Source organism: Dicentrarchus labrax, unplaced genomic scaffold, assembly GCF_905237075.1.
Source record: "Dicentrarchus labrax unplaced genomic scaffold, dlabrax2021, whole genome shotgun sequence".
Classification (NCBI taxonomy): domain Eukaryota; kingdom Metazoa; phylum Chordata; class Actinopteri; family Moronidae; genus Dicentrarchus; species Dicentrarchus labrax.
Window position 1 is genome coordinate 17378289 of NW_026136702.1, and position 21215 is coordinate 17399503.

The 21215-nt window shown below is 39.5% G+C and overlaps 1 protein-coding gene and 1 long non-coding RNA gene across 9 annotated transcripts in view; both read left to right on the forward strand.

Moving 5' to 3' along the window:
* Positions 1 to 1950, forward strand: part of anapc1 (anaphase promoting complex subunit 1) — a 56592-nt gene extending 54642 nt beyond the window's left edge. For all 6 annotated transcript variants that reach the window (XM_051425401.1, XM_051425410.1, XM_051425393.1 and 3 more), the window contains 2 exons: positions 269 to 400; positions 1217 to 1950. In XM_051425401.1, coding sequence (XP_051281361.1) covers positions 269 to 400; positions 1217 to 1359 — 275 coding nt within the window. In that variant the 3' untranslated portion in view covers positions 1360 to 1950. The remainder of the gene's footprint in view (positions 1 to 268; positions 401 to 1216) is intronic.
* An 8774-nt stretch (positions 1951 to 10724) lies between these two features.
* The window catches only part of LOC127377604 (uncharacterized), a 77025-nt gene continuing 66534 nt past the window's right edge, over positions 10725 to 21215 (forward strand). The window contains exons 1-2 of one of the 3 annotated variants that reach the window (XR_007887721.1): positions 10725 to 10739; positions 10834 to 10900. This is a non-coding gene — a long non-coding RNA (uncharacterized LOC127377604). Of the gene's footprint in view, positions 10740 to 10833; positions 10901 to 11173; positions 11467 to 21215 lie in introns of those variants that run through there. The other 2 variants (XR_007887716.1, XR_007887717.1) reach the window with 2 other exon arrangements.

A 21215-nucleotide genomic window follows, 5' to 3' on the forward strand; every position in this document is an offset into this window, starting at 1 on the left:
TTTATATAGCGGTAAACACGTTTGATCAAATGTTTTTGCATGTTACAGTCTGTCAGCAGTATCCTGTCTGTCTGTCTGTCTGTTATTTAATCAAAATCAAGCTGGCCAGCTTTGTTTCTTGAATTTTGTTTATAATTCGTTCCCTATACTGGTCATTTGTCTTGTGCTGGTTGTGTGATGAAAGGAATGCATTAATTCTAGACCTGTTGCACAAAGTAAAACCCTTAATTAAAATACTCATATGCATTGTGTACATTTTATCTCCTAGACAACAGCTCAGTGTTGAGGTCCTACATGAGGGGTGAAGCCCTCCCTAAGGACGCCCAGTCCATGGTGTTGGCCTGCTTTCTGGTGTACCGCTCCATCCCATGCCTCAGGAACACACACACACAGCTGGAGGGTAAGACAAACACATGTTCTCACTAAACTGGAAAACTTCACCTGCGTACACTCAAACACTCAGCATACTTTTCATAGTACATAGTAGTACATATACTTAAGGGCTGCATTTAGGTGCAATTTTGAGGCACTTATACTTTATCACTATATTTCAGAGGGAAATATTGTACTTTATACTGCACTACATTTTATAGCATATGCTATAACTACTACTTGCTTTTCAGAATACGATTTTATATTAAAAGCATGTTTAGCTTGTAAAATGTCATGCATTACTGAAGATTAAACCAGTTGTTCCTAACATGTTTTTGCTTGTAACAAAAAGTCAGTGTGTAGCAGTGGCTCTTTGTCACAGGTGTCTAATGTTTGAGTTGTTAACAGTTCCAGCAAAGAGACATTTGCTCTTGAAATTCTAACCTGGTTTCATTTTTAAAAAACTGTGAGGCTCAAAGAGGTCAAGTTATTCAATATTTCACAAAAAAGCAAAGATTATAGAGAAGTCTCAAAAAAGAATTTATGCCATTCATCATCCCATGACCCCTCAGGTTTATCATGTATCATCAGTATTAACAATCTAATAATGACATATATAATAATATATCACTTACAGGGGACATCTTACTATGAAACAAGTGCTTGTATGTTTGATACTTTTGCTGGTAATACTTACTGTCATCAAATAACATAACTAAGTCTTCTTTACCCAACTCCCATCCAAACATCCAGTTCATATGGAATAAATGCAAACTCTCGAAGAAAATGATTTTTCTGACAGTGATGTTGAACTTATCTGAAGCTCTCCTCTCCCACCCTGCAGGCTGCAGCTCATTTGGGGATTTATTGTCACGCAGCACCCAGCTGGGCATCCCTCTCAGAGACCTGCTGAGGCTGGTACCCGTCCTGCTGGGCTCCGCATCCGGACCACAGACACTGCATGGCTTCCCTCAGCAAGCATTTTGATCCTGATGCTCAGTACTAGTCAACTGGCTAGTACCCTCTCAGAGATGCAGTCCCATAGCCTTACGTTTCCCACTGCGAGCACAGGTAGGACAGATAACTGATCACTACCTGTAACACCTGCGGGTGTGTGCGGCAAGAGGGACCAAATGTGACTATAAGAGGTCTTGTGTCGTACTGCGGCATGGCTGCTCTGCCTCTGAGAAGAAGTGTTTGGAAAATACAAACTTTGTTTCCTTCTCAGTCACTAGTAAATGGAAAGAACTAATATTAGAGTTTTGTAATATAATATTTCTATTTAGGTTTTTTTTTTACACTATAAAGACAGGTTGGCTGCAGTAACTATGCAGTACATATGCCATTTTTGTGGTATAACAAATCCAGAATTGGGACTAACTGGCTCAAAAGTCATGTGGCAGACAATTTTGTTCACTGCCAAACAGGGAAGGACTGGTCAGTGCAAAGTGAAAAGGGTTTGGCTGTAGTCGCACCAGTGTCCACCCTGACTGTGAGGGCTCTCCTGAGTTCAGACCACTGTGTTGTGAGGACGAGAGGACAAAGACAAGACAATAAAGTACCTGCACGCTTCATGAATACTGTGGTTTATTCTGTGTCGTGATATTTCCTCTTGAGGCTCAGTCCCTGCGGTAATCAAGAGGTCAACTGCCTAAATTGTTTTCTCGTTATTTTTATTTTTTTTACAAAGGTCTGTCTTCTCATTAAACCACTAAAAGAACTGCACATTATTTTTTGTTTTCCTGCATTCACTCATTATGTGAAACTGGTCAGCCTTCTTACGCCGTTGTCTGTCATGTCTTGTTTATTTAACATGGATGTTGTTTTGTTGCCAGGGTTGCATCCTTTTGGTCAAGGCTGGTTTATTGAAGTGAGTCGAGGATCAAAACAGCATGTGTTTTTCTTTTTTTTAGGTGGGTTCCCCACATGACTGGAGTCCCCTTATCTTACAGTGGTAGTTTTGTAACAAAACAATATTCCCCACAGATACAACTGAATTCACTCATTGTTTGCACTTACTGGGAAAACATTGGCTTTCAGTTTTGCCTGTGTGTTTTTCTCTTACACTTACAGAGTTGAATAAACCGAATGATGCCCTTAAATTGCTTTGAGAATCTCTGAAACTATGATCATCTGGCACGGCCTATGATCACGCTGCCAGCCTCTAATGTTCATTTTTATTTAGGTTTTTTGCAAAGTGGTACAACGACCAAGTTCATAAAAATAATTATATATTCTTTGTCTTCAATCCACCTAAACAAATTGTCTGTTTTGTGTAGTTCTTCCAGTGAATTGTATAACTATATTTTGCCTCACAAAAGAAACTAAAAGTGGCAGAACATTTCAACACAGCAGGCAAGGACTGCATTGGAAACCACATCTATACATTGAGAGGTAATTGAGTCTAAAATTCATCAGGTACTGCATCTGCAAGTCTATTTTTATACATACAAAATAGCCTTGTTGGATACTTGCCACATTACCACAAGGCACTGATGCTTTTGTTTGATAGTTTGCCTAAGAGCCTGCTTCAGCCATTCACCACTAGTCTTGTGGCACCAGACGATCAGAGATCAGCGTCTACCAATCATCTGGGGATTTCTAAATACAAAGTCGTTGCTTGAGCCGCGATGAAAATGGCCGCTAACAAAAGTATGTCCCCCAACTTCAAGGACACTGTTTACCTGAAATGACCAGTGAAACAGACTGGAGATATAGCGAATCACTTTGTAACATGGAGAGAGCTTTTGTCCATTCTGGGCTACTGTAGAAATGTGGTGTTTCAACATGGCAGATGCTGTAGAAGAGGACATGCTCCCTCTGTAGATATAAACGGCTCATTCTAAGATAATGTAAACATGATTCTTTTCTGCGGGTGATTATACACAAATGAAAACATATATATTAATATTATATTGCATTGCTGCCAATACGTCCTGGTCAAATACAATTTAAAATAGTCAGCAGCAGTACACGCCAACACGCTGATAACATAGATATTATGACAACATAAATGGACACAACTGCTAATGAAATCAGATATTGCAAACAGTGTCAGGGTGTTTTTCTGAATACATTCACACAGTTGTGTGATACTGTTAGATTTTCTCATGCATATCAATATTGTGTTCAGTCTAAACACTTTGAAAACCCAGGACTGTGGGACTTTCCTACCAGGAAATCCCAGATCGTCACCAAAATCTAATCGACCATTTCTTGGGCTGATGCCTATCTGTCATATGAGCTTTTGAAAACAGTCAAACTTCTAGACATTAGCGCAGGGGTGGCCAATCTGAGGCGGGAAAGACATGAGGCAAAGATACTGTGAGAGGGGTTGGCCCGGATGCTTCTGCTAGTCTAAGGACCACAGGAAGTTAACTAGTTATTGTATTTTCTGTACTTGATAACACAGTCAGTAGTTGGCTGTAAAACAGATCATGGAGGCAATTAAAGTAGCTACAATAAAATCCTGGTTTTTGTTGTTTGAAAACCCCTGCCTCAGACTTTAAAAATGTTCAAAAGTCTTGGATTTTGATGAATATGAAAACTCAAATGCGATGTAGTTAGTGTGTGGGAGGATGTGCAGTGTGGGTTCAGCTCAGAGTCTCAGATCATTTCTAACCAACAGCTCTGAGAACATTCCAAAGCAAATGGAAAACATCCGAACAAACAAGTGGGTCCACACCCTCCTCACAGAGCTGCAAAATGCAGAGCAGCTCCTCACCCTCAGATCAAACTCTTTTAAAGGTAATGTGTGTTTGTATATCTTTTGTTTATATGGTACCCTGAGGTTAGATGAATGTTGTCTCGAGGTCCATTCAACGTATGTCCTCATAGCAGAAGTAAACGTTTGAACTGCCTCAGGATCCTTTACTGCCTGCAAATGGAAGTAACTGTCTGTTTTTGGCTACCAGTCATTAACTGTAAAAACAGCAGGTTCAAATGATGGATCAACAATGTATTTTCTAACTGCTGTAAGTCTACTCTTCCTCATACCGAGGCAAATTCCCCTGGTCTGGGTGGACAAAACGCAGGATTTAACACATCTGTTAAGCTTTGAATTTGCTGGTCCACCCACATTTAAACACTACTATGCTTCCTGTTGAACAAAGCATTAAAAAAACCCTCCCCACGATCTTCTCAGTATTTTAACCTTGAAAAGGCCCAAAAATAGCAACCAGACATGACTCACATCACTGTTTGATATAAAAGAAACTTTGAGACCCCATGACTGACATTTTGTGGGTACTTCTGTTATGTCTTTCTAGAATACTTCTTGGCTTTTTATCAGCACTCAGAGTTTTTTTGGGTGGATACTTGACATGGTTATTGCTGTGGGCCCAAAGTGATGAATAAATGTTTAAAAGATTAAATACTTAAAATGTAGGTCTGGTAATTAATACGAAATCCAAACATGAATTTAACAGGCTTGTCCTATGCATAAAACTTAGTGTAAATCTTCTCATTAGGACCCCTGCCACCTTAATTGACCTCCCTCCTCACTATGCCAACATGCCACCCATGTAGTATCATGTTTGACTGGGTATCCAGTATCACACATCATTAGTAAGATAACCAGGCCTTCAGTGTCTTGCTGTGTGTTTAGCTTACTGATCGTGCATGTGGTTTCCTGGAAACGTGGCGTTTCCATCTACATGTCTTAACAAACATTCCAGGGAAATGTCACACGACATTAACCAGTAAAGTGAGAGTCCAGGGCCAACAGGAAGTGGGACAGCCTGTGGGTGTCTTTGGCGCGTCTTTAGGATGATCAAAGTCTGGTGGTTTTAATAGTCCTGGAGTCTCCACTGAAGGCCATTTACAGGATTCTTCTTCTTTCCTGAACTTGTATAAGCTACTTGTATTCCAGCTTTTGTGATGCCGCTGGGCCACAGGGTATTCTCGGTAAACGGGTAAACACAGGGAATGGCATAAAAAGAGGAATCTCATTTTACTAGCTAAGTATTGCCTCTAGCAGACAAGGGGACACTTGGTCTGAAGCAGTTCATTAACTGCAGCTCATTACAAGATGGAAGTTGTTTGTAGGTACGATACACACGTTTATTTGTCGAATATATGTTTAGGTGTAATCTCTGGATATCTGGTTGAAACTAGGGATTGAGATTAAAAAAGGATAACTGTGTGAAAGTGTGAAACTGAAACTAAACTGAAGCTGACATTATCTGGTCTTCATTTCATTGTGGTTTCTTTCTAAATTAAAAATACCAGCAGATAACGTTCATCCACACTCAAATAGGAAACTGTTCGATAGCAATGTGGCAGTGGTGTTTGGGCTGACTTTCTTATAAAGGGGGAGGAAATGAGCCTGAATTCCTTTGGCTAACACTGTGTAATCTATGTCAAAGAAAAAAAACACACAAACTCTGAAACTGGAAACATTGTTGAGTTTTAGCCACACTAGCTGCGGAGCTTGAGAGATGGCGACGACAGCCCATTGATGGTGGCAGTCTCTCTCTGACACTATTGTTGTGATTACTATAAAATGTTATTTTAATAAAAGTAAAAGTTAGGTTTTCGTTACCTTGAATGAGCCTTTTTTTTTTATATCTACGGAAGCCGTTGGTCGCCTTCCATGTTTAACTGCCATGTTTCTACAGTAGCCCAGAAGGCCAAACCAAGCCAAACACTGGTGACAGCTACATTGCTAGATGCCACTAAATCTTAGACACTTGACCCTGGGCATTCACTAACTAGTAATCTTGAGGGCTGACTTGGTACTATGCCCTTGGATCTCCACAAAACGGAGCATACTTTCAGAAAAAAACTTAAATCTTCCTCATATTTAATATTTAAATGATTAACTTCTTCCTAAAAAAAATCAGAAAACTAAATCTGGTGATACAGTAGCAACTCTAATACAAAAATGGTATTTGTTATTGTAGCTCATGTCCTTTGCCATCACCGGTACCTGCTGGTATGTTCAATATGAATAATATATGCTGGGATATTGGGTGCCCGGTTAGCTCAGTCGATAGAGCTGGCGACCAACGTACTGGGGCTGGGTCCTTGCTGCAGCGGCGCAGGGTTCGGATCCGACCTGCGGCCCTTTGCTGCGTGTCATCCCCTCTATCTCTCTACCTCCCTTTCCTGTCTATCTTTGGCTGTCCCTATCAAATAAAGGCAAAAAAAATGCTGGGATACAGAGCAGATGCATCCCCAATAAAGTAGGTGGGATAAATGCGGCCTTTGAATTAGCTCGTGAGCTGAGAACACAAGTTCAGACTACTTTATGTTGTTTTGGGTCAGTCTCTTGCAGGATACTTTTTCAATTTTCCGGTAGCCCTACCTTGAGCTTAATGCTGTCATATATGCTGGGTACTTTTTTTTTTACTGGAAGCATAGCATACTTCCTGTCTCCCTGCTTAGTAAGCAAGTAAGTGTGTGCATTCCACGGTTTGCCTTTCCTTTCGCAGCATCAAATATTTACCAGGTGTTAAATGGAAATGTTGCTGTGGATCATGGCGATCCAAAAAAAAAAACAAACAAAAAGAAACCACATAGCAACATGCCAAGTGGAACTCCGCTCTTACCCGAAAGGTGAAAAGCTGTGCAGTCATACAAGCTTTCAAGGTTAGATAATTTACCCCTTTATCAGCTCCATGGGTGGTCTGTTACTGAATCAACAATACCGATGAGCTGAGCCTTTCTATTGTTGAAGCCATTCTGGATCGCATTTGATTGCCTTACAGAATGTAAGATTGCGTAATAATGTGGGAGTTGTGTTTTGTCCCAGACTACACAGCGGCATGTGTTGGGAAACCTTGACTGAGACCAGTGTTTGTAAGGACTGCCTGTGTGTGTTGAGCCTGTGGGAAAAAGAGCACTGCCTCCAGGAAAAAATCCTGTTGTTTGTTTCCACAATAAGCCAATCTAAGTGTGTCGCAGTGAACACACCCTCCAACCCTTTTCTCACGATGGGACTTTACACACAGGAGCACAAAGTATTGAGATGTATTTTGTTTTAACCCTTACTTAAACCATTTAACAAAAGGACACTTTCAAGGACTTTGATCTGACTGCAGTTTCCTTGTAAAACCGCAGCCTGACTGTGGACCACCAAGTAGACAAAGTATGTGTAAAGTAGTAAAAAATAGGATTTTAAAAAAGGACTTTTTTAAAAATCATATCCATATAATTTTTCAGTGCATTATACGAGTTGAGACAACAGAGTCTCAACATTTACACAATGTCTCGACTGATTAAAGCCCTGTAAGAGTAACTGATACTAGAGTTTGATTTTGATTTAGAAGTGTGACCACAACATGGAAGAAAATCAAAAACAGATCAGTGGTACAAATCTGTGTACAAAATCACTGCCTGGTAAATATCAGTGACACTGAAAACTACAATGAACATGAACTAGTACATTGTAGTAGTATAACAGCACTCTGTCTCTATTTCCTGACCAACTTTTGTGAGTTTTTTATGCTTTTTTTTGACCAAAGGGAAATCATACATCTGTATATTTATTACCAACTTTGTGAATCTCTTATTGACATAAATTTACTCAGATTACTCTTTTACTTTCTCTACATCTCTTTATTTTCTATTCAGTTTTGAGAAATGATTTTTTTTTTTTAACTGAAACCTGATTGGGATGAAGATAAAATGTTGAAAAGACTGGTATGTTACAAATGATTAAAAATGAGTTTCTCAAAGCTTCTAGCTGTAGTACAAATGATAGATAACATTCACATCTGATGGGTCTCCTCTTTTGAGAGGAGGTGTAGCTCTAGCACATTTCAATATGTGGGGTAGACAGAGACATATTATATCAATCCATATACCATCTGGACCAGCACTACTGTTTTTCACTACATTAAAAAACATCAATGGGCAAGATTTTGGGTAATATAATATCCAAACACGAATCAAGAGTTAAGTATGAGGGGATGTTGCTGCATTATCTTGTTCTGAAAATGACTTCCTTTGGCAACGAGTGGGAGTGTTTTATGACGACATTTAGCAGTGAAGACTGGACAGATGCCTCCTTCATGTTCATCTAGGTTACCCCTTGAAGGAATAATTGAGCATTTATGAAAATAGAAAAGAGTGGGAAGAGAAGACGTCTGTTAAATGTGTAGGGCCGGAGGACGTTAGCTTAGCTTAGCATAGCATAAAAGCTGGAAGCAAGGTCTTAAAATAGCAAAATAAGTCTACCAGCACCCTTTAAAACTCTTGTTTAATCTGTACAAAGTGTAAAACTGACAATGTGTGGCATTAGAGGTTGTGTGTAAATATTTGTTGGCAGAAGTGTAGAAAAGAAGGCTCACTTTTTTTCCCCCCATTCTCAGTCTTAGCTAAACTTAACACTTGCTCTTGGAGAGTATCATACATTTTCTGACATAACTCTCGGCAGGAAAGCACATTATAGTGTATTTTCCAAAATATTAAACAATTCCTTTAAAACAAAGTAATGTTTTGTGACCCCTCCTTGCTGATTGCATATGTTTACTGGTTGTTACCTGTTCAACCTGAACAAGTAAAATCTGGAACTTTTTAGGGTGATTAGAGGAAAAACACACATCATTTTGAGTAACAAAGAGATATTTTTCTTTCTTAATCATCTCATGACCTGTCAGATTTCTCTTGGAACTCCTGTGTGGGAACCAAAACACTGATCTAAGTAATACAGAGTAGTATCACATCCGTACTTAATTTACTGTATTTCAGTCTATACCAAAATCAATACTATCTGTTCCTTAGAAGTATCTGTAGAAATTCAGCAGATGGCATTTGGGTCATTTGTGGGATACAGTTTATTGAAACATCTGTACTGGGAGGAGTTCATTTTCCCAATATGACAACACATTCACTTTACTTCCCTCTCTCCTAATGCCCACTTTATTGTGTGTTTGCACTTAAAGAGACATTATGTAAATCCGAACAGGAAATTTCTCACTCAGCATTTACGCAGAAACTGGGCAGGGTTCCTTCTCAGTTCGTTAAATACAGAAGTGTGCGTCCACACGAGGAACTCCCCATATCTATCCCATTGAGACTAGAACAATTCGGTGGATCCAAACATTCAGAGCAGTGAAAAAGAGACCCCCACTCCCCCCCCACACTACCTCTTCCCCCCCCTACTGATAGCCCGTGTCTTCTTTTGCTAAGGCATCAAAAGCTAAACGAAACAAGCTGCAGGGAAGCCACCCCAGCATTTGCCACAACTTCTGCTTTTAATTTCTGTGTGTGTGCGTGTGCGTGTGCGTGTGTGTGCGTGTGTGCGTGTGTGTGTGTGTGTGTGTGTGTGTGTGTGCGCTGAATTCCCCTGCCTTTTTATGCATGCTTTTAATATATGTTAATGTCATGTATTATTAGTATATTGAACATGGGAGAAGAAAAGAAGGACGACGGACATCCTCTGCACGTGGATGATGTGGTTTGGCTTTTAACGGTATTGATTAAATGGGGGGGGTTTTATTGCTTTTAGTGCTTACTGTGTACTAATAGTTGTGTGTATTTTAATCTCTTTTTTCAGGTATTTATATCAGACAGTATGTTCTCTTGTTGGTGTCTGTTGATTACGATGACAGCACTGTAATTTCCATGACATTTGGATGAATAAATAAAACTCTGAAACTTGTTGGTCACCCAAGTACAGCCTCACAGAGCCATTACCATGGCTGTACACTCTTACAGTACTCTTGTTCAAATTTAGCTGCAATTGGAAAAAGTCACTTTTAGTCTTGTTTGCATCAATACATTTATCTTAAAGGTTGCTGGGCAACATTAAAGGTCCAGTGTGTAGGATTTTATGGCATCTAGCGGTGTATTTCCTGATTGAAACTCACTTGTTTCACCCTCCCTTTCCAACGACAATGGAGAAACTATGGTGGTCACGGAATGCACGAAAAATGCAAACAGCCCTGTCTAGGGCCATTGTTAGGTTTGTCCCATCTGGGCTACTGTAGAAACATGGCAGCTCGACATGGCAGCCTCCATGGAAGGTGACCTGTGTATATTATTAGATATAAACAGCTCATTCTAAGGTAACAGAAACAACAATTCTTATATTATACGCTTATGAAAACATAGCATTACATTACATTCTATTCCATTTCTGTCAATTGATCCTCCTGAATGTTACACACTGCGCCTTTAAAACAGGCCTCTACATCCTCTTCTTGGACGTATGCCTCAATGGAAATGTAAGGATGACAATGGAAATTAGCCTCGGAACTTTCTTGTGTCGTGTTATCCTTGACATTTTCATACTTTGAGTGTGATGTAATGTAAATACATTATTCTTGAAAATGTTTAGTTTGTTGGATTTACACAGCTTGGAGTCCCAGAGGGGTGGTAACAATGCCACGGAGACCACCATAATGAAAACATCAAGCGAGGTAAGTTCTCATGACAAAATATTGACCTGTATATTATACACCATATTCCCTACCCTTCCTACCCTAGTATCTAGTTAATGTGTGTATTTTGCAGAAGCTGTCCACGATGAGTGACCTTTAAAACTGATGCTCAGCCTGAGTTCACTCCATTGTTCATAAAGGTCAGTGATAGGTGTGGTTCTACCTTCAGCCACTGTCAAATGAATGGAAGCGTCTATGTACCTTACAGCATGCCTGTGTGTGTGTGTGTGTGTGTGTGTGTGTGTGTGTGTGTGTGTGTGTGTGTGTGTGTGTGTGTGTGTGTGAGAGAGATCTACATTGTGACAGAAAGCTTCATTCATACCATAGCTTCCTCTGGTGCAGCAGAGAGGGGAAGGACTGACAGGAGGTGGGTGTGACCAAAAATACAAAAATCTATTACACTGCAAGTCTGGCAGCCCGAATCAGTATGAATGGTGGAGCTGCAGAGGACAGGTCCGGTGCAGCAATTAAGAAAGTTTGATCAGAGAAGACAGACAGAGAAAGAGAGAAGGAGAGAGAAAGAAAGCGCGCACATGGTTTGCGGTTTTTTCAGTTTGATTTTTTTAGTCCGCAAAGTCTGAAAGTGAAAGAAAATGTGTCAGGTCAAATTCTGGTGCAGATGCGTGCCCCGCAAATGCTGGCTCAGTTTAAAAAGAAAAAAAAAGAAAACGTGCAAAGTTTGGGCTTGACCGCCAGTGATGTTTGGGTAAGTCTGCCACTTCATTTTTCTTCTGTCTATTAAAACTTCACACAAGTTAAGTTGTCCACTTCACAGCTGTGCTCCCTTCAAAGTCCAAACGGGGAGGCAGTTTATGACTTTGATGAAACTGCACACTCACTGGGGTTGAATTTGTTTTAAATTTCACACCGATATTTCCATACTCTTGCACAGAATTGGTCATTCCAGAGCTGCCAACTGTTTTAAGAAGTTCAGAAGGGGTTTGAGGGCCGTGGCAAACTCTGTCATGCGTAATGGGCGGTTTTCTTGTTTAAAGGAAGTATGCGGTGTCAGACAGAGATAGTAACCCGGTCTTCCTCTTCCTTTTGTATTTTTTTAAAAAAGTTATTGAATGACTTGTTCTGAAACGCTCTGCTTTGTATTGAATGCACCCTTTTATCTGCGCTGTAGCCTTGAATACATGACAAGTGTCACAAGAGCAGCAGCTGGTTATTATTATGGCCAACCGACAGAAAATAGTCCTTTTCTGGTAACTTGTGTGAACTTCGCAGATCTATTTAATGTCGGATCTTTATCAGTGTGTGAAGTTTGGTTGGTGAGCGTCACCTCCTGGAAAGAGTCTTACCAGAATGCAGTGGGCGTCGCTTAAATACTTTTATGAACTGCTGTAGTCAGGGTCTGTGAAAGGCTGCGTTCAAATGCTGTCGGAAAAGAGACCTAGGTTGTCTTCATGTCATCTAGAGATAAAACTTTTAGAAACACAACTTATTGTGCTTTTACAGTTATGACAAAACAAACGTACAAATGATGATTTCTAGCTGTCTAACATACTTTGTGCTACATCATCAGGACAATGAAGAGAAAATCAAACGTGTAATTGAGGGATTCATTTGAAAGAAACGACAATTTGTGCAACTTTTCATTGCCTCACACTATCCCTCCCCAGCAGTTTGGAGTTTGTCTAGTTGTCATGGAGATGTTTTTTTCATTTCTGTTTTTACTTTCAGGACCTCTCATCCATGTTGCCATAGTATCTTTAGTGCTCAGAGACACTGGCTCACTTTCTTGAGTGACTTTGAGTGACTTTTAACCCTAAGTTTAATGGCCAAGGTGAGCTACAGCTGCTCTAATCCAACAACAAAACATGCTGAAGGTGCTAGCACTACTGCCGATAAATTAACCATAAGGAATCTTAAGAATTACGCAAATAACTATTAAGTTGCTCTTGGATGTAAGTTCCTTTATGGGGTCCTTAATTTCATTTTGGCAGTTAGTCTAATTTCAAGCATCAAAGTTAGATCTTGCCCTTAAAAATTGTAGTTTTACCAAAAAAAATGTATCTCTTCCTTCAATTACAGCTCAAATGAATGTGTCACCCCTTTGCTGTGACGTTTTAATATTCGCAACAGTATTTGAACTCATCGCTAATGTCTCCTCATGCCTCCACTATCTGGTCTCACATAAAGTGAAGATGCAGTTGAAGTTTTGTAGTATGTGAGTGAGTTTCATAATGAGTGACGTGGGATTTCCCTGGCCCCTGTTTCCTCCATTCATGTGGCTGGGAGATCGAGAAGTATAGAGCTGTCAACCCGGATATGAGCTGAATATTGAGTGTGTGTTCAAGGGAGAGAGGGGAAGAGAGTGTGTGTGTGTGTGTGTGTGTGTGTGTGTGTGTGTGTGTGTGTGTGTGGAGAGAGAGAGACGTGGAAACAGTGTGTGTGTTTGAATGAGAGGGAGACAATAGGGGAGGGAGTGTGTTTGCATGTTTTATTTATATAACCTTTATTTAAAGAGGCTTGTTCTTTGAGTTCATGTATTGTATTCCCTGTGTGAGTGTGTGTGTGTGTGTGAGAGAGAGAGAGATATATAAAGCAGCTCAGTCATTTCCTCATTGTGTTTCCTTGTGACCTCGGCAGCTCAAGCTTCCTCTTGTCACTTGCACCATTTTGCATCCCCAGCAACTAAGTATGATGCTTAGCAGGATGTTCTTCTGATGTTAATCGATGTCATATCATATGTTTTTGACACCTACACAGGATGACAGATTACATGTAAAACATTTGTAAATCTGAAAGACATGTTCCAGCCTTGCTGACAAGTTAAGTCAGCCACCTGTGATTTCTTTGTAGATATTCCAACTGTAGCACAAAACAAGGGACATATATCTATAGCTACATATATCTATATCTATTACATATATATATATATTAAATATGTATTTTATGATCATGCTGCAATACTGAAATCACCACTAGGGGACAGTGTTACTCCAAAACAGTGTGCGGCCTAAAATAATTTTTTAAATCCAAAAATCTAAACAGCTGGCAAAGTAATCACAGAGTGAGGTGTTGAGGCAAACCCCACAAGCATGTTATAGTAATTCATATGCTATGGGAAAATAAAAGCCCGTACACATCCTTGGTGCATCAACACATTTCACTCAATTTACCTAGTCAGAACTCCTCTCCTTTGTGGAAGTTTACAGACTGCTTGATCGATGTCTTCCTCTATTGGCCTTTCTCACAGCAGATGTTCATAACAGAAAAAGCAAAGGTGTTATAATGTTATCAATCGCTTTGTTACGTGTCCCACAGTGCCATGACTGCAACTACATTTACATGCAGAAAGTGTTTCGGTTTTTGCCCTTATTCTGAAAGGGCAAATGCCTGCCAATTGAAAATTAATATTCCACTAATACTGGCTTTTACATGCAGTTGGCCACACTCCGATTAACATAACTGTTTCTGATGTACTGTACAGAGGAATTCCCCTGCTTTTCCCACTCTTCTTTTTCTTCCCTTTCCCGCTTTTTTCAAACTGCAATCATGTTGCTCCCCTGGTAAAAGTGCAGCTGCTTGAGCCATTTTGCCTATTTGCATCAAGAGGATTTTTTTCCCCAAGTTTTCCATTGGTGGCGGACTCCATTGACTGTGCAAATACAGCCTCCCTCTCTCAGTTGGCCAACAACCTTATTGAGAAATCAGTGTTACGATATTTGCACATATCTAAAAATCATCCAACCTGAAATGGGGGCTTTTCTTTTGTGTATCAGTGTGTAACAAACTGCGGTAAAAAAAAACCACGAGAGACATAATCCAAATGCGCTGTATACCTGTCCAAAGAATGCTTCTAAAACCTGAATAATAAGAACTAATTAGGAATATCCAAATGTAATATGCTGTTAACATGAGCCTTATCAAATGTGTAATATAGTTGTATTCTATAAAATAGTAGAAAATCAGTGTGCAGTGTACAATAGCAGCACCCTGACTCTGTTTGACCTGAATGGAACTGAACCTTAAATGGCTGCTGTGAAAAAAGGTCCTGAAACTGAAGCAGCTTAATGGTATTCAGCCATCATTAATTTCAATGTTTGCACCTGGGCTTTTCCAGTTGTGACGTGTGAAAATTTCTTCAGTGGAGAAAACCTATTAAGGCCTGTAACTATTGGTACAGAATAGTTCCACTCATTGTGCTAATCACCTGCGTGGGCGACAGTCTGACATTTTGGAAATACTGTTGCTGTTGCTCAAAGTCAGACATTCTCTCATTTTGACTCTTGACACTTGTCATTTCTTGTGTTACTTGTTCTCATATAGAGTTTTTATATTGACTTATGCAGCAGTTAAAATAAACTTTCATAATTAATATCTGCTTGCCATACATAACTAATAATTTGATATCTGCATACCATTTAGCTGCATTCCCGCTATTGTGCATGTTGACTTACTAGCATGGAGCAGAAACAATGAATCGGTTAAATGATTAGTACATCGATACAAAATGTATCTGCAACTATATTGATTATTGATTTTAATTTAATCCTTTTTCAAACCAAATGAAAACTCAAATCTGTTCCAAATGTTTTAATTAGAGCTAACAGGTGAATACAACAGTACAAAAGGTCAAAAGAACATCACTTGATACGCACACTTGTCGTGTCAGTCAGTTACATTTTTGGGGCTTTTCAACTGACTGACACAAGTGTTCATTCATGATGTGTGTGCAGAAGCTAGTTTGGTAGTCTTTAACTCCAGCACCTCAGCTAAGTCTGAACCCAGGTGAGCAATGTGTTGTTGTTTTTTCTCTGACTTTTCAAGCCAAAATGCCACCTTGTTCATATCAACCAGTTGAGCTACCGGGCGCCCCATATATATGTTGGGGTTTTGCACTGTTAATGGGGCAAGATATTTGAACATATCGCCTACGGTTTTGGGAAATTACACATGACAAAACTATTAATCATTTAGTAGAAGAAGATAGCGTAGCTTAGCTTAGCACAAAGACCGTCCACCTTACAATGTTTTTCACTGTGTATGTTCGCTAAATTGAAATAAAAGTTTCACTCACTATAGATGTGGCTGTGTTTGCAGTATGCAGCCATATTTACCATGGCTAAGTCAAATGTTTGTTATAACCTTAATCAGAGTAAAAAATGCCCTCTGCAGTATATCTGTGATATTCGTATGTTAGTGAGCATGGAAATAAATTCAAAGCAGGAACTGGCTTATTATAGGCTGCTCTGTGTGCTAGACAAATTAGGGGAAATAAACACGAGAGATGTTGCTATGGAGACGCAGGAAGGAGCAGAGAGAGGTATGAAGATAATTTCTAGTTAAACTTCCGTCCGAGCCAGGTAAGATCGAGGTTAATTATTATTGGGTCATGTGTTGAAGTACCAAAACAAACAAATATAACCAAAGTTAAAGTTAAGTTAATGACCTTTCCAGCACACTGGTGATCAAAATTTGTAAAGGAAAATAGCCAAGGGGTAGGGATAGTGTCACAATTTAACCAGTATCTTTTATTGTGCTTTTTTGGTGACATAAGACAAGAGATTCAACTTTAACTTACATTCAGAGATTTTGGCCACTTGGGGGAGCAGAAACAAGCTTAAACACAATTACATATCACCTTTTGAGTTGATTCGGCAAATGTATTAACTTGTTCGGTTGGTGTATAAAAGCTTTCGACCTCTTTCATGTACATGTAGTAAGGGGTGTCGAGATAAACCTTTTCAATAACCTTTATCGAAATAATTTATTAACATTATTTTAGTAATATGATTATACCGTGTAAATAATCCAGCTCCTTTTTAAATAATCGATTCCCGTTCTCGCTTTGTGATTCACAGTGTATTTGTTCTAATACGCTTTTGTACAGTCACGGTTACAGAGTCTTTCTTTACATCCCCACACTCACATTTTGAGTGTAATTCATTTGCAAAGAGACAAAACACACAATAAAAATTTGAAAAGATGAATTTGAAAATCGTGACAATATTAGCGTAAATTCTTTTCACTACAATAACCGTGTAGTGAAAATCTGATATCATGTACCTATAGCACCACGACTTCAGACTGTCAGAGCATACACGCAAAAACTCTACTTACTACCAACAGGTAAGGACTAAGCTTGCAGCTACTGCCCAGTCAACTACAGAAAAGGTTCAACTGTTGCCTCCTCAGACTGTACCACAGTCGTAGGTTTGCTTTGCTTTGCTTTCCTGAGCATGCAGTCAGCAAAGGTCTTTAGAGGCTACTTCTGCTCTTTATGTTGCAGAGAGAGCTGTAAACCACAGATGGCTCATTCAAATGAAAGTAAACCTTGTGTCTATTTGTGCAGCGTCAAAACCAAATGAGTAGGCAGCTTTTACAATTACACACATGCACACATACCGAAATAAGTTCAAGTCATCTCACTGTCATTTGTAACCCTTATCGGCTCCAATTCAGCCTGAATCATTGCTTCTCATTGGTCAGATTAGAAATGACTGAGAGCTGTATAATATTTACTTTTAACTCTACTACTACAGCATAGATATGATTCAGTGTGTTTCATTAGATACCTCCCTGATAAAAAATAGAACTTGTTGTGTATGGGAGGCCTGGAATGATTTTAATTTTCCAATAAATCTGCATAGTAAAAGCAAACTTGTGCAGCTGCACCTCCATTTCCATGTTCTCACTTAAGTTGAATTAGTACCTTGTTCCTCTGTGTGTGCCTCCTCTTTTACCTCCTTTGGTCTTATAAAACCTTTTCCAAACCACAGTGGATAAAGTCACAGATGCAAAGTAAAACTATTTAACACTGGACAGCCACTAGGTTTCATTTCCAGCTGTAGTAGTTTCAGTGGAGAGTTTTAAGGTCTCATTATGGTCTTAAAGCAGTAGTTTGACATTTTGGAGGGACACTTATTTGCTGTCCTGTTGAGATTTAGATTAAAAGAATAGATGCCACAATCATGTCTGTGCATTACATATGGAGCTAGAGTTGGGGCGGGGCAATTAGCCTAGCTTAGCATAAAGACTGGAAGCAGGGGGAAACGGCTAGAGGTTTTCCAGGCAACCACAAGACCCCAGGAAGTCACTACATTTCGCTGCCACACACTTTTTTTTAACCTGTTCCTTTTGTGTAAAAAAAACAAGATACAGTATGTCAGTTAGAGAGCTTTTAAGCTTCTGGTAGGTGTGTTTTTGAAGTTTGGTGGGAGCCAGGTGAGCTGTTTCCCTCTAGTCCTATATAGCCTAATAAAATAAGGTAATCTGCTCTTGGCTCTAGCTTCATACCTACTTCAGCATATAATTGGCAGCTTTCTTTGTAAACTATAAACACTAAAAGCTCTCAGGTCTGGCAGTGTCACATAAGTGTACAGTAAGCGCATCACCACAGTGCACGTTAACGCAAACATGTGCGTCACTCATGCGGCACAGGGACAGTAGCACTTCCTCTTCTGTCACTGTCAAACATATTTAGAATAATACCCCAGTCAGGCAAACACAATACTCTTATCTATACCATCTTAACTTTTCAGGAACTATTAACAGAAACCTTGTTTGTAGCTTGAGGGGCGTTGCACTGCATATTTTATGTTTGCCATGTGGTGTTTGAGCCTTTTCTGAAAGCCTGGGGTTGGCGAGAAACAGGATCCTCTACTGATGTTTAAACATGAAACCACAAAATTTGTTTTATGCAAAATCCTCACTGCTCGTGTCTTGTGAAAGAAAATGTGGAGGAATGTCTGTCTATATTCACTGGCTTGTGCATGAACGTGTTTGAGGTGTGTGTGTGAATATAGGGGAGGGTGTTTGTGCACACTATGAGTGAGTGGGTGCTGTGTGTGTGTGTGTGTGTGTGTGTGTGTGTGTGTGTGTGTGTGTGTTACTCATGTGGCCAGCTGGAACCTCTTATCATTTTCTTCTGCAGGTGAAGTGAAAGTACAGTGAGTTTAGAGGCGAGCATCAGCATAATCTGTCAGCAGCATTCCTATCTTATCACACTGTTTGTCACTGTATATGTTCTAAAACCTTATCAGCAGACAGCATGCAGAACATGTACTTTACTTGGGTGGCTTTCCTATGTTATTGTAGGAGGGTGGGAAGAGGGTTGTTTCTCAGAAAGTTTCAGGTTTGGCTGTGCAGAGCACCCTGAGTGCAAGAAATTAGTTCATATGATTTTGTTCTGACTTCAACCATTAGTTGACTATTGTTATTTTTTTTGCACAGAGGAAAGATGTTGCAGAAGCGTTCACATTTTTGTATGGGTTAACAAAGATCACAACTGTTCATGTTAAAGGGGAAAAAGAATAAACAGTTAGCCAACATGCATGACCATGACTTTTAGATAAGAACATTTTTTAATGGAAACAGGACTTTAGAATCTGCAGTGGAGAACCGAAGGAAGCATAATGCAGTGTAAGCATGGCTCTGCATCTGATTTGAGCTGCAACTGCAGTTTTGATATTGGAGACATTGACAAAATGTTGAATCTTTTGGCCCATTCAGTCGAAAGGAGTAGAAAGAAAAGTAAACTGTTCGAAGGCTCCAATTTTGCTTGCTGCAGAGTTGCTCAGTGTCTGTGGAGGCTTGGACTCAAGCAGCGAGCCTTGTACAGTCGTTGGAGACCATCAGGAACTGGTCTCTTTCCATTTTCAGTTCAGTCAGAGAAACTGAAGTGACTTTAGCAACTGCAACAGCATTTTCATACCTTATTAAGTAACACGCCCATGTCTGTTATCAGTACTTGAACTTTGAAACAAATCATCTTCCTGAATTGACAATGAATTGTGGCGATAACAGTTCACTCACACCCATAATACACACAAGTTTTGTGGTCAGGTTTTGTCGAGCGACCACGCTGGCTTACAGTTAAAGCTACTGGTTTCCAGTAAGATTCTGCCATAGGGTGCAGCTGGGTGGATGGAGGATGTGTGAGTTCTTGTCTTGATGGCACTGAGGGGTTAACTGTCTCACACTGTGCAACCTATCGGTAACTAACGGCTTCCACAAGTGCACCGTACACTACTACTGTGGGGTTTTTAGTCAGAGCTACTGGTTTCCAGTAAAGACCTGCACCCAGTGGCTTCACAGTAGAGGAAGTGGTAGTGGTGGAGTCTGAAACTTCAAAAAAAGCTTTTCAGGCGTCAATTGCTTATCTTTTCATGCAAAATGATTTTTGCCTCACATGCATTTACATATAGTACATGCTTTTTAATTAATTGAGCTAATGCTGCAACTTCCTTTGAAAATACACAGTGAAAGGTGAAAGGGTCAAAGGTCAAAACCACAGCACACTTCAATGAGCAGAACAAATATGCCTGTTTTATGAGTCCTTGCAGCACTTGATCAGGCAATTCTCATAATTCATTCTTTTAAAAACAGAGCTGACATACAACTTTTAGACCATCAAACATTCTGGGCTTAATGTTCACAGTTTCTGACTGTGAAACAGGTTTTAGGTTAGAAAAGCCTTCCACAGAAGTAGAAAAAAACACCCTAATATATTCTTCTTTATAGATTCTTTACAGTATTTAATACATTTTACCTTGTGAATGACGTCAAGCCAATATCATCACCCTGCGCTATACACAGGCTTATAGCGACACTCAGTGGAAGACCACAGACATTACATTTGTACAGATCCACATCTGCTTAATATCCATATGGACATTGTAGTTCTAACTTTTGGTATATAAAAGCACAGCTGGTAATTAGGATAATATTGAATGAACAGTCACACCGTTGGGCAGTGACACAATCTCCAGAACTATTAGTCGATTAATTGACTATCGAATAGTTGATCAACAGAAAATTAATCTGCAACTAATTTAAGAATTGATTGTTTCTATTATTTTTCAAGCAAAAATCCCAATTATTCCCATCTACCAGCTTCTCACTTGTGAGCACTTCCTGTATCTCTTTCTTATTTGATAGTAAAGTGAATATCTTTTTGAACTGCTGGTCAAAAGGGAGTATGGCTATGCATTTTCTTTCACCTGAACTATTTTGGAACGTATTTTTTGATTTAAATGTGAAATATCAGTCAGAAGCATATTATGCATATAGTAATCATTACTCAGAAGCAGATGCAACCCAGCTCCTGCAGCCAACCTTTCAGCCTCAAACCTTCAGGACCACTCTGCCTCCACCTGCTGTTTGAAAGCTGCAGAATTTTCAAACGGTCCCTAAACCTTTTAAATCACTCTTTAAAAGAAAAAAAACCTTTTATTGTTACTAACCACATTTTATTCCTCTCCAGTTATTTTATATAATTTTACATTCTGTGTGTTCATTAATTGCTGAATTGTACTTGACTGATTGTCACTCTTTGTAGTCTTGTAAGGTTTAAATCCTGATTTACCTAAAGGGCATTTGGACCTTGAAACAAGAAAGTCAAGTATCTATATAAAGTGTCTTTAACACACTTAGATCTTGTTATATGACATTTCTAAACTGCACAGAACATGCTTTTTAATGCACCTAAGATTACATTATTAA